At 45.5% G+C, this 13,832-nt stretch overlaps 1 protein-coding gene across 1 annotated transcript in view; it reads left to right on the top strand.

The window, feature by feature from the left end:
- DNAAF8 (dynein axonemal assembly factor 8) overlaps positions 1–13,832 on the top strand; it is a 153,518-nt gene that overhangs the window by 9,765 nt on the left and 129,921 nt on the right. The window contains 4 exon segments of the mRNA XM_075069372.1: positions 555–657; positions 9,100–9,241; positions 11,544–11,690; positions 12,787–12,882. Of these exon segments, the coding sequence (XP_074925473.1) occupies positions 555–657; positions 9,100–9,241; positions 11,544–11,690; positions 12,787–12,882 (488 nt within the window).

The raw sequence follows: 13,832 nt of genomic DNA, 5'->3' as shown, positions 1-13,832 counted from the left end.
TTGAAACCAAGTTATAGGTTGGGGGACAGTAAGCAGAGGGGGATGTCAGGTGGATATTAGAGGGAAGGGTCTTGTATTTCTGACCCTGAGGAGGTGCTGATTCAGTCCATATTACCACATCCATCCCAGACTCAGCAGCTTCTTCAGATAGGGCAGGAAGCTCCTCCACTCTTATGTTGAGCATCAGTCCCTCCAGCTAGGCTCTCTTAGCACTTAGGCTGCACTTGGTCATATCAGATGTGCTCAGTCATCACAGTGGAATGCAGACAATGGGAGGCACCAGGCAGTAGCTTTCCTCTTCTAGATAGCCATGTCCAGTTTTGTAGGTCCAGCCTGAAGGACCCAGGGTCGTCTTCTGGGGAATGACAGCAACATGACACTGGTGGAGTTCAGGAAGGCAGGTGTCCATATGCTGTTAATACATTCAAGTACTTCTGCATGGTGAAGGTACTCAGGAGAACTTATCCCATGGAGTATAGGCCTCTGTGATTTTTACCTTTTGTAATAACCACTTGGGGATGAATTTTCCCTCACCATTGGTTTCATTCTTTCAGGATATCGAGAAGTGGGATCTAGACAAGATTCTTGAGGACCTGGAGGAGCAGAAAGACAGTAGAACTCACTCAGAGGAGCCTGCTCTTCCTTCAGAGGATCATAGTAACAAACAAAATCAATGTTAACTAGCTGAAACTGTGTAAAAACAATCCTCTCAGAGTAGGGCACACAAGAACTGACCTCTGTTCTCGCCTATGTCATTCTCTCTAACTTCTCCTTGCCTGTCTGTATTGATGGTGCCTTGAACATCTATCTCTCTGCTTAACTTCTCTTACACTTAAGAATTTTTATTTCTAACCTAAACTTTCCTTTACTGTGAGACCATTGTTTCTTAGCCGGCCATGTTCTGAGAATGAACAATTCCCTTCCTTAATCTGTGTCAAAGGTACTGGGCCAGATGCAACTGTGGTTTAAGCCTGTTGATTGAAACAGAAACACACCAACGCTGAATTTGTCCCACTGAGCCTATAGACTGGGGTAATGTCTCTGCTAACTTCTGCCCATCCCATGTGGGGCCATATTGTCTAGGAGTTGTGGTTCTCTCCTTTCAGGCAGCTGGACAGTGTGCAACACATTTCCTGGGGCACCTGCTGCTTTTTAAAGGAGAAATAGTGTATCAACTATGACTTGTTCCTTCTTGCCCACTCCAGAACTACAGGATGGAGGTCTCTAGGAGCCACTGTGCAGTGTCATCCTTCAGCGTTCCACTTCTCCTGCAGTGCAACTTCAGCAGATGTGGGTAGATTTTAGCTTTTGGAAAAGAGTAGCATGAGCACCCAGCTAGCACCTTCTGTTCCCCATACATTAGCTGCCTAGGGAGATGGGCATTCCCTCTTGGGGCTATGGCATACTGGAAGACATGGAAAGAGGCCTTCTTACTAAATATCCAGGCCCAAACTGGATCATGTTTCTAAACTCTGAGAAGGTACCAGCCCTATGCCTGGGGAGTAAAGGTGGGTAGTAGGCCCATGGGATACAGATAAATACAATCAATTGGTAAGTGCAATTTAAACACTTAGCGTCACTGGAAATTGGAGTAGTTCTTTGAGTGATGTCCCTATGGGTGTTCCACTTTAGGTGTTTGTGCACCCCTGTGCTTGTAACTGGAGATTTATGGTAGCAGTGTCTGGTTGGGTCACACATGCACGGTCCCCGTCTTGCACCACTTCAGGTGATTTAACTGGTCCTGTGCGACCAGCCTTCCCTCGGTTCCTTCTCTACCATGGTTGGCTCGAGTTGGAGCAACTAGCAGCACCTCTCAGCTTTCTGAGTAGCATAGTTTTCCCTAGCTTTTAGGTTATCTTTATTACTTTATCCCCGTCCTTTTGTCTTCTCAAAAGAAAAAAAAGATTTCCTCACAAGGCTGTAGGTTTCTGTTTTTACCACTGCAGCACAGTATTCATACCTCCCTTATGGAGAGAGTACATTCCCTAAGGGGCATGGCTGGCTCCCCAGTGTTCAAATGCCGCCTTACCTGCAGGCTTTCTATACCTCTGAGTGTGTCCTACGATGTGTCTCGCTGAGACAGTGAAGTGCTCTCACTGTCACAGCCTCAAAGCCCACACCAGGAAGGCAAGAGATCTCCAACTTAAACTTCTCCTCATGGAGAAGTCTCTCCGTCCGACATCTGAGCCTGAGATACACACCCCTCCTGGCCGGAGATCACAAACTATAGCCTCTGACAAGGGCCCTTCTTTCACAGCCCAGGCTTCCAATCAACCCACCAAGAAGGAGACAAAAAATGGGGTATCACGATCCTGACTCTGGCGTTGGCCAAGAAAATGCATTCCTCTAGCAGGCAAACACTCTCAGGACCAACTGCATCAACCATTCCAATGGCTGAAACAACGAGACCCTCTGGCACCTTCGGTACCAAGAAAACAAAAGTTGCCAAGTGGCTGAGCTTGGACACAGGCACCAAGGGGAAAATGAAAACGCAAGCTGCGGTACCGCCAGAGATGACTAAACACTCAGCACCCCCACAGCTGATGGCACCGCCAAGTACAGACATTGCGCACTCCAGTCACACATCAGTACTGACTGGCAGGTTTTCAGCATCTGGTACCGATTCCTACCACACCAACAGTACAGATGGCATCTACTTTGCAACAATTCCTTCACCAAAAAGACCTCACCGTTTCCCCTATACCAGAATCTCCCATCCTCGGCACCGATGGTTCTCACAATACCTAATCAATCCAGCTCTCCACCTCTTTCCACTCCACAATTCTCAAGCAAGGATGAAGATGGAGACAATGTTGTCATGCACTCTCCACAACATTCCTCCCCTGTGACTGCTTCCACTACACCTACCCCTCTATGCAAAACCTGCCTGGCGGACCTTCAGGACCAACCCTGGTATGGGCATCCGCAGCTGCCACCTGTGTCTTTCGCACCTCAATGGCCATTTTGGAGCCAATGGACAGCATATCCGCCACCACAACATAGATCTGCCATCCTTCCCAGAGCTAGCACACAGCTAGTCACCCTTATCAGCAGCACAAGGGACCACCTAAAACTTCAGAACAGGGGGCTGAAGAGGAAGAAGAACTCCAGGCTGCTCTTGACTCTGCAGATTCAGCAGCAAGATTGATAGCAATCAAAGTGGTTATGAGGAGGGCTTCCTGGCTCCATCTATCGGGATTCTCAAAACCAGTACAGTCGATGGTTGAAGACCTACTGTTCAAGGGATCCAAACTCTTCATGGATGTAACAAGTGCAGCAGGGTCCCTCTAGCTGCTGCCCCTGATGCATCCACAAACCATCCAGAGACCTGTGCGTTGGTGCAATCACCCATGCTCTTTATTTCAGTTTACTTTCCCATCACCTTCTAGTTACAAACAACTTCAGTATCACAGCCCCAGGGACTGCTAACTCCTGCAGCCAGCAGAGATGAGCTCCAACTCCCTGGCTTCTCCCTTTCCTTCTTTCTTGCCAGCCTTTATGTAGCTCCTGGCTAACATGGCTGGCAGCTGTTCCCCATTTGCCACTCAGGCCTGGCTTAGTCAGCCAGCTCCAATTCTTCTTCCTTGATTGGAGCTGGTGTGATAGAGGCCTGGCTCAAAGTTTCTTAGTCAGCACCCTGCACACACCTCCCCCACTTATGAACTGCCAGGTTCGTCCTTCCTCATCCTCTCTGCCCCCTGCCGGTGGGATTTGGCTCAGGGAGTCTCTCCCCTTCTTCTGGGTGATCCCTAGCATGCTTTTTGTGGGGTTCCTTCATCCCTCCCCCTCCCGCATGCCTCTATAGCTCTGCCACCACTCACAAGTCCTCACACCAGTTGCACCCCTGTGGGCGTCCCTTCACCTTTATCTCCTTTTCTTCCGGTTGGGGGTCGTGGTCCATCCCGACCTTCTCCAGGACACCCTGGGCCTCGGGTTCTCCCAAGCCACCAAGCGGAGTCCACGTCTCCTCTCCTGAGAGTTGCATTGTGGGGCGCTCCAGTTGCCCCTTTTCTCCCGCCAAGGGGCTTAGGTGGCCATCTCCTCCACACCTCCTCCCTCTCTTTCTACCCTATCTGGGCTTTGTTGTCTAGGGTTTCAGTGTTCGCTTCTCCAAGGACCCTGCTCCTCTTCCTGACTGAGGCTTCTCTGTCTAGGGATCTCCACCCCCTTCTTTGGGGAACCTTTCCTTTTCCCTCCAGGGAGAGGGCCCCAGTCCATACCCAACACAGTGGGGTATGGTAACCCCTCTACTACCCCAACCCACTCCCATTTAAAGCTGCTCCACACTTCTAGAGGCACCTGGGCAGTATCTTCTGTCCTCATGGATACACTCCAGGGTCATCTGTGCACCTGGAATTATCCAGTGTGGTTTTATCAGCCCCCTCTGGATGAGCGAGCAGGCTGAAGCAGTATCCATCAGGCCCCTCTGGGGTTTCCTCCCCACCCTCACCGGGATGGTGGACAGCCTCTGCCCCCTTTCCCGCCCTCCAGCATTAGCCCAGCTACGAAATTCGGCCCGCCCACATTCCATGTCTGGGCAGTCTCCCTTTTTATATCCTGGCCACCTGCACTGCCAGCAAATGATCACACCGTCTCTACTGGGAGCTTCTCAGGGTTCCTTCTTCTTCCTCTCTGAGCCTTTCCCGGGGAGGGGTTCCCTTGGTTTCTTCCCCTACTCTGCCCTTATAGGGTCGGTCCTCCTTTCGGGGGATGTCTGCCTCCCTGTATTCCTCAGTCAGCTTGACGGTTGCATCAACTGTACTTGGCTGATGTTGTCTGACCCAGACTCGGATGTTCTCGGGGAGACTCTGTAGCAATTGTTCTAGGACTAGGGTGTCCATTATCTCCTAGGGGGAGCACGACCGATCACACTCCCTCTGTGTCCCCTACTCTGTATGTTCATTTATACTCACTTCTAACAGCTATGGCCTTTTGAAGCAACATGAAAAATAGTAGCAGGTGAAAGGTTATTTTTCTTGATGCCAGCCTAGAACCAGCCTGTTAATTATCTTAAAAGAGAAACGTATTGGCCCAGTTGGTCCTTAACTGGTGTAAAGCAACATAGCTCCATCAGCTTCCGTGGAGCTATGACAACTCACACCACCAATTGCTCTTACACACTTCCTCTAAAGGCACTTATTATTATAACAACGGCACATAACTGTCAGGTTCCCATAACTTTAGAGTCCCCTCCACACTAACCAGCAGGTGGTAGGTGCCATTGCTGCTGATAATATTTCTGTTACCTGAGGTTTTTCCATTTAGTTGGGAATTTTAACTGGAATATTTTGTTACTAGTGTTTCCCAATGGGTGCAGGCCTACAGGTGGGGGGAGGCAGGGAAAACGAGCTTACCCCATACTCCTCGCTTAGTGGTGGCTCCTGTCCTGCAGGGATGGGCATGGTTCCCTGCTCTGGGTGTTGTGACCTGACGCACAGTGCTGCTTAGGGGCAGCTGGGCCAAATTTCAGCTAGCAGAGATGTGACCTGGTGCACTGAGTTTCAGTGCACTCATTCATATTTGGCCCAGCCACTATCCTATCCTAAAAGAGGGGTGGCCAGGCCAAATTTCAGTGAATGGCGTTGCCATTGTTACACCATGTGCCAGATTCCTCGCCCCTTAAGAGCCCTGAACTCTGGCCTGAGCTGCAATGTCAAAGCAATGTTTACACAGCTTTTTTTCAGCCTGCTAGCACAAATCTGTCGCCCGTGGCTGGGAGGCTTGTTGTCAGATGTAGGGTAGACTTGTCTCAAGCCTGCGGCTGTCAGCTGAGGACTTCTTGCTCTGAGAGTCCTTGAAGACTGGGCCCCATCTTCTCTGCAGAGCTGGAGACATGTTCATATTGCTTCATTCTTTCTGTCAACATACACAACTCTGCAACCCCAGTGTCTCTGAATTAGACGCTCAGTTATTCCCATGGAAACCCACTGAAGGTTAATGGAGTTGCACAGATGTCACTGGGGGTCCACGTTGGCTTGTAGAAACTTTATTACAGGTGACCATGTGAGAGAAGGAAAGTCTGACTCTGAGATCCCAGGCTGAGTTTGCAGGAGTAGCAGGTAGGAAAATAACCTTATTACTTGCAAGCTTATCAGATTTGATCTGGAACTCAATGATGCACAATGAAAATGGAGCCCCACGCTGTCATCTTTACATAGTCACTGAACTTTAAAGAGCAAATTTTAAAAAGTGTCAGAAACAATTAAAAAACAAAATCCTCTCCATTCCAAACTTCAAGGTGTCTGATTTTTTTATTTTTATTTTTTGGAAAGATTGATTGAATCATTCTTGTGGTCCCTTAAGTTTCTGTACTGTCCAGCACCATTTGCAAGGGGGCAGATTTGCACAGGTATTTAGGTGTTTAAAGATGCAGATAATCTCCCTAGGTGTCTAACAAGTGCCTAAGTGTGAGTTAGGCACCTAAGTGAGTTAGGCGCCTAACTTCTATTGAAAGCAAATAAGAATTAGGCATCTGTCTCATGTAGGTGCTTAGTGGGATTGAGAAAAGCACCTGTCTGCTTCTTTATATGCCTAAGTACCTTTGTAGATCTGGCCCAAGGTCTGCAAATGAACCATAAATTATTGTTCCTCCAAAAGGTGCTTAGAAAAGGTGGTACTTATGCCATTGCAAAGCTAAGTAGGAAAGAAAATGTAGGCCCTGGTTATGTTACGTTGATATCTTTCTCAGGGTGAGGAGGAGGAGGAAAAAGCATTTTGCCTGAATAACAACTAAAAATCTGGGAAGAGGATGACTGTATAGGTCTGTACTTTAAGATGTGACCCTTATCTGCATTGTCCATGACCTCAAACATGATTGTTCTGTAAGTGCTAACATCCACCTGCTTTAAGAGTTCTTGTGGATACATACAGTGCTCTCTTGATGTAAATAGAATCAGCAGAAATCTCAAGGTTAAGCATTTTGGGGGACCCACTTGTCTACTTCCACCCTCTCCAGACCTCTTAACCTAATGGTTTGTGCATTGATTAGACTTTGAGTTGTAGTTTTCATTGTGTCATTGCCCTTCACAGATGAAGAGAGCAGTTCAGACAAATTCAGCTTTTTCTTTTGCAGTTCCAATTGCATCTCAGGATCATTCCCTTTTTGTTCTTCATCATTAAACCTAAATCCAATGAGGGGAGTCGCAGGGCTAGGCACTTTGAAACCCAGGGCTGAAATCTCTGAAGATTCTGCAGTGAAATTTGTATTTTACATCACTTGGAAATAGCTGTGGAGGTGCCCTCCTGGGGTTGCTAATGCAGTATCATTGAGTATGTCTAAACTGCATTGTAAACCCAGGTTTGTGGGACTAGGTGTTTCCAAGTCCATGCTTGAGCGTCCACACTGCATCGTAAAGCTAAGTTTGCAATTGCTGGACCCGGTTCTCAGGCTTAGTGTGTAGTGTAGATCTACCCTAAATGTTTGTTTTAGTAGGTTACATTAGTACTCAATCATGGCAAAAAAACCCCAGCACACTTCCATCTGCCACTGGCCAGAACATTGCTCCACGTACTGTCAGACTCAGACCCATCCTTGGTGATCTATGTATTTGACATCCAGGGTTGATTATTGCAACTTACTAATACAGACAGAGCTGGTAGTGCCACTGTAGTTAATGTTGCCTGATGTTTTCTATTAAAAGACTCTGTTTTCAGTTATTTATAATTTTGTCAGACTTTAAGCATTTGGGCTGAAATTTCCCATGCTGAGTGTTTGCCTCAGGCTAAATTTCTTTTTTCTTTTCTTTTTTTAAAGTTTCATCAAACAAGGTTAAGCTGCTGCCAAGAACGAGAGTAGGGAAAATATGTTTTGTTTTGTGTTTAAAAAAAATTTCTTGCAGTTGTTTTGTTGAGATGCACTAGAACTTCCATTCTTTGGAGCAAGGACTTGAAATTTGGAGGGATCGTCGCTCTGGTGATAGGGATATCTTTTGCTGTCCCAGAGAACATTAGCCAAATTTGGCTAAGCCTTTGAAAAATTTCAATTTGCATATGCTCAGTAGAGACTTCTTAGAGTTTGGCCCCTAAATTCTCTGAAGATTCCAACTTTGCTAGGTTTGCTCCATTTCCTCACCACTCCTGCATACTGCGCATGCACCATCCCCACAGTGTGACTGAGAATGCCATAACCCCTGACTTCATGTGCTTAATAGAACTTTCCCTGCAATTGCTGACTGAGGCAGGGGTCCTGTGAAAAAAGTAGTATATGATCATGTCACTAAAGGCTGTCTCATAAGGCATATGCACAATGGGGCTGAATTAAAATTGCATAGTCAGTCATAATATTGGAATTTTTCAACGTTTGAGTGCTTGACTTTGCAACCTTAGTGTTCTTTTAATATAGGTTTTTATGTAAAATCGTATATATTTGAAGAATGGCATGTTAGGTTTCTGTGCTCCTCTCTCTGAAACAAGCAGGGTGGATCTCTGACTGGGTATGTTATTCCTTACAGGGAATATTTTCAGGGAGTCAAGTAAATACCATCAGTTCTCCTCTCCCCAATTTACCTTCTCCCTGTCCTGTCTCCCTGCTGTTTACATGTCTAAGTCTTCTTCAGTTAACACTGTAACAGTCCATCCTGTCTTTCCTACTGGATACCATAGCCCAAATTCCAAGTGGAAGGGTAAATGGGTGTAAGTTGCGTTTCTTTACATTCACCCAAGGGACTGTAGGTCAGTGTAAGCGGCTTGACAAGGAGGCAGAAGAAGGTGTAAATTACACTGGTTTATGTTCCTTTCTATTCCCTGCTGAATCTGGCCCTATTTATATGTCCTGTCATGCTATATCAGCACTCCAGAGGCCAGCTTCCAGGGAATGCAGTGGCACAGGCTGAGTGGTGGCAGTCAGGAGCAAAGGAAGGATAGACCATTACAACCTTATGCATAGGTTTTTTTAAGTTTCTTTAAAAATTAAACTATTGGCCTGGTTTTGAAGGGAAACCAGATTTTTACTGCCGCTACCTAGCAATACACTCCTTACCACTCTTGTGTCTGTGACACTCTGTAGAGAAAGTGATAAGGCACAAAAGGGAAAGTTGGAGGCTCTTCTTATAACAAGAAGACTGTAGTAAATAGTTCTCTGTCATCTCTGTTCATCCATAGAGGCCTTGATTGCTAGTTCTCAAAGTAGGCTCATGGAAAAGCTAGAAGAGTTGTGTGCCAGGCAGTCCAAGGCATTGTCTCCACGCCACAGGAAGCCATTGGCCACACTTGCTCACTTTCAAGAACACCAAGGAGATCAGAAGTAGGTCCTGCTCACTAGGAATTAATTTTTGCACATACTGGGTGATTATGGTTGGGACTGTAGTAAGAATGTCTGGGAATGAATGATTTCACTTGGCCTTTCCATAGCCCTGTAGCTTGCAGGAATTTAATAGCACAGTAGGAATGTGGCACAGTATTTTTATTCTCTTAAGGTGAAGAATTGCATGTGTTTATGATAGTATTGAAAAGCAAAGCTAACAAGAGCTACCCAGGCATCCATTGAAAAAGGTTGTGATGCATGCAGCCAGTCTTTCAGCGGTGAAGGGCTCATAGAGCCTGTCGCTCTCAAAGGGTGGGATTGGCAAAGGACCCTAGGAGAGTTAGATGCCTAACTCACATTGAATTTCAGTGGGATTTAGGCATCTAACTCCATTAGGGGCCTTTAAAAATCCAAAGCGGAATGATCTGAATCTGCTCACCAGTACCCCAACTACCCCAGTGCAGCCATGTGGTAACAAGGTCCCAATCAGGTGCCTATTGAAGTCAAGATTCCCATTGAGTTCCATGGGTGCTGGCTCAGGCCTTAAGTGAGCAACTCCCTTGCTGACTCAATCCACAATGACCAGCTCTAGACAGAGACACATCCAAGGCAGTGAAGGGCTTGCCAGGATGAGGGACTAAACTAAGGGTCAATATTCCATATCATAGTGTTTGACTGTCATCAGTAGGTGCCTTTCCATGCAGCATTCTCTGAGAGGAGGAAGGGCACAAACATAACCTCCTTTCTCTGGCTCTCCCAGAGTATTTGTCTGTCTTTGCTTATGTCTTCCAGTAGAGCACAGAAGAGATTGCAATCTAAAAAGAGAAATGAATGAAGTGTGGGAGAATGGGGTTAAGCAGACAAGCCAAGTAATCAGGGTGATGAGTGGCCATGTTTTGATCGTTCCATGGGGAGCTTGGGGTTTGTATTTTCTGTCAATGGCCTCTTGACCTCGCCATTATTAGCTGGGTGTAATTTCTTTCAGGCATCACTATAGAACTGGATTGAGGAGGAATCTGAATGCACAGAGGCGGTGGCCTTCCAGACCCACTCAGGGAGGATGTTCTATGTACAGAGGGTGGTGTGGAAGAAATGATAGTGAAAGAAGCAGACAAACTGGGTATCGAGGATGGCATCGTTGGCAGAGCAGGGAGGACAGGGGCAAATCAATAACAGACAAAGGCAGATTATTAGGGAAGGGCAGAGTTATGGGGATATTGAAGGGGAGGACAAGAAATGTGAACATGATGCGGTGAAGATGGGGGTGTTCAAAGATGGGAGTGATATGATGTCGTCTTAGTGACTGCACTTTGTGCACATGGTAGTGAGAGAGAGGACTGTCTGGGAAGCCCAAGGAGGAGGTTACAGTAATCAAACCTGTGCCTGTCTTTGAGATTGTAAGCTCTTTAGGGCAGGGACTGTCTTTTTCTATGATCTACAGTGCCACCTCACCATCAGTGCTTGAGAAATAAATAATAGTTGACTCTGGGACAAGGTCTATGTCAGAAAGATTCCCCCCCCCCCCCCCCCCCCCACAGGCCGGGGGATAAAAAAAAAAAACAAAAAAATATCAGAGCATCACTATAGGTCTGTAAGCAGACAAGTGTAGCATCCTCTCTGAGGGATCAGAAAATTACTATTTTCTGCCCGGTCTGTCAGGATTGATTTATATGGCTGTCTGTGCCTCAACTGAGCAAGGTCCATTGTTTAGTTGCAAAATCAGAGATTCCTCAAAGATATCTAGTACAGTTTTGACTTTTGAAACAACAGAACTGTAAAATCTTTAGCATTTCAACTCCTATCTAGCCAGACCTGTGTCATTAAGGTGCTGTGGATGCAGTCTGAACTCTGTGTCATGTCTTGTTGAATTCAGCAGCTCTGAAGTTGAATCTTGGCATATGGTAAGTGTTCTTTCTACCGTGTGCAGGATCGTGAGTTGGAACCTGCATAATAGTTTGGGAGTGCAGTCCCTTTCTTGATCTATTATTCATTCCAAATGTATGTCCTGTTGGAACTTTCTCCCAGGAAGTAAATAATTAATACATGAAATTGATGATTTATGTTCTCAGAAGAAGCGCAGAGAATCCTGTGGCACCTTATAGACTAACCGAAGTTTTGGAGCATGAGCTTTTGTGGGTGAATACCCACTTCATCAGATGCATGCATGCATCTGACGAAGTGGGTATTCACCCATGAAAGCTCATGCTCCAAAACTTCGGTTAGTCTATAAGGTGCCACAGGATTCTCTGCTGCTTTTACAGATCCAGACTAACATGGCTACCCCTCTGATACTTGTTCTCAGAGAAGTTGTCTTCCCATCACCTCCCTGGAGCTGTCGAAGTATGGATCTGCCAGAACTGCAGTGTACAGCAGAGCTCCCAACAGTGTACATTGATTTACGGGACGCTAAACCACACAAATCAGTGTTACCATCTGTTGAAAATCAAAGGTAACTTCTGGGGTCTGATGTTAGTGAAAAACAAGGGACCAAGGGCACGAACCTGAAGGCTGTTGCAAATCCTATGCCCATGGTGAGCAGTACCATGAAAGGCTTTCTTTGCTGTATCACTTCTTCTTGCCCTTGGTCTGGAAAGGTAGCCCTCTGGTGGAGCGAGTGAGCATTTGGAAGGGAAACTATAAATCCAGGATAGATGGGCAACCAAGGGATTGCTGGCTCTGCTTTTTCAGTCTCCTGTGAGACTATGAGCTGCCTAGATGGCGAGTTCTGGGAGATTGGCCTCTTTCCAAAGACTCCAAAAGCTCTGGCAGAGAGTCTCCTCTAAAGCTAATGAGTCTGAGAGAGCTATTTGCTTCCTCCCCAAGATGCATGGACACTAGCATGTCCATAGGGTGAGTGGACAATATCTATCAACAACTAACCAGAGACTTCTGTACTCTTTTCCCAGAGATGCTTAGCAATGGTTCTGGCTAGAAAATGGCTTTGAAGAAAACAGCAATCTGAAGAAACCTTGTAGATAATGAAGACCAAGTAGATGTTTCAGATGCACTCACCTCACACCCCTGGTCTAAATGTATTTCATTAAGGAGTTTTAATTTAACCCACAGGGAGGTTAAATTTTACTACAAGCTTAAATTTAGCTAAAAGCAAGTTGTTCCAGTAAAAACAAGCATAAGATTGCCCTTCATGACACCAGGATGAGTTATGTTGTCTAAGTGGATTATGTTGTTAGGGCATCAAACGGTGTGTGTCAGTTATTGAGTATTTGCTGTTGGGAAGATGCCTCTGAGGAGCTGTCTCCATGCACTTTTAAAGACATAAAAGATTGATTTTTTTTTAATTATTATTGCATTATGGGCCAAGTCCTCAGCTTGTGTAAATCTAGCTCTAGTGAAGTCCATGGAACTGTGCCAGTTGATATCAGCTGCAGATCTGACTCCATAAATTTTCTTTAACATCCCATTGTTTTAAGCTTGCATCTCAGGCATGATTAAGACAGCACACTGTGGATAAATACCCCAGGCTGGTTGTTAATATTGTGACCATGAACAGAGGTGTCCAGTAATCAGATATCTTTGCTTCATAGCTTGAATGACAGCTCCACTGAAGATGAGGAGGATACAACACTTAAGGATGAACAGAAAACAAAGGAGAGAATGCAAGATTCTTCCCAAGGACCACGGTACAAACTACATGAATCTTCACCTTTTCATGAATTTGAAGTGATCCCCAAAAAGACTGAGTGAGATCTCACCTATTAAATACTATCCATCAGTGATTCTCATAGCAGATCTGCTCAGTTTAATAGTTGAAACAAAATGTTTCAGTCTGGATCTAGCAAATCAGTCTTGTGTTGTTTCTGCTGGAGTTAGAACATGATTGTTGATGCTTGAGGCAGAATAGAATTCACCTTGCTCTTTTGCGGCTATATGGAATCTATAGGGATATCAGGAGTAAAAAAACATTTTTTTTGGTCAGTAGATGAAACAGACATGACTCAAAAGACACATGCAGAGTAGACACAGACAATAGGAAAAATGCTTTATTTTTTTCTGAGCCACTTTGAGTAACTTGAGAAAATTGTTTTTAAATAACTCCAAATCAGACATTTTAAAAGACTATGGGTATATATTCATATCCAGCATCTTTAGGAAAATGATCAAACAGAAGCTAGAAATTGACATTGATATAGCATGATTATTTATTGCAATGTGTGGGAAGAAAAACTCTTAGATCTCCTTATTTGTCTGGGTATAATGTGAACAGTCAAGGAACTTCTGAACTGTAGATGCCTCTGTATGCAGGGATCCCAACACCTCCCTATTGCCAGACTTGGGACCTGATTCAGCGAGGTAGTTAAGCATGTGCGTAACTTTAAGCATGTGAGTAGTTACTGCTCACATGCTTAAAGTTATGTATATGATTAAGTACTGTGACAGACCCAGACCAGTGGGGTACAAGAGTCTGGTAGAGGGCAAATATACTGGTCACTGGATGAGTAGTTTTCTGTTCCCTGAGTGACCAGAGCAGGGGCTGCACTAGAGTAATCAGGAACCAATGAAGACAGACAGGCTGATTAGATCACCTGCAGCCAATCAAGGCAGGCTAATCAGGGCACCTAGGTTTAAAAAG

Source organism: Chelonoidis abingdonii, chromosome 9 (assembly GCF_003597395.2).
Source record: "Chelonoidis abingdonii isolate Lonesome George chromosome 9, CheloAbing_2.0, whole genome shotgun sequence".
Lineage (NCBI taxonomy): Eukaryota > Metazoa > Chordata > Testudines > Testudinidae > Chelonoidis > Chelonoidis abingdonii.
The sequence above is the reverse complement of the archived record's forward strand: the minus strand, read 5'-3'. Positions and strand labels throughout refer to the sequence as shown.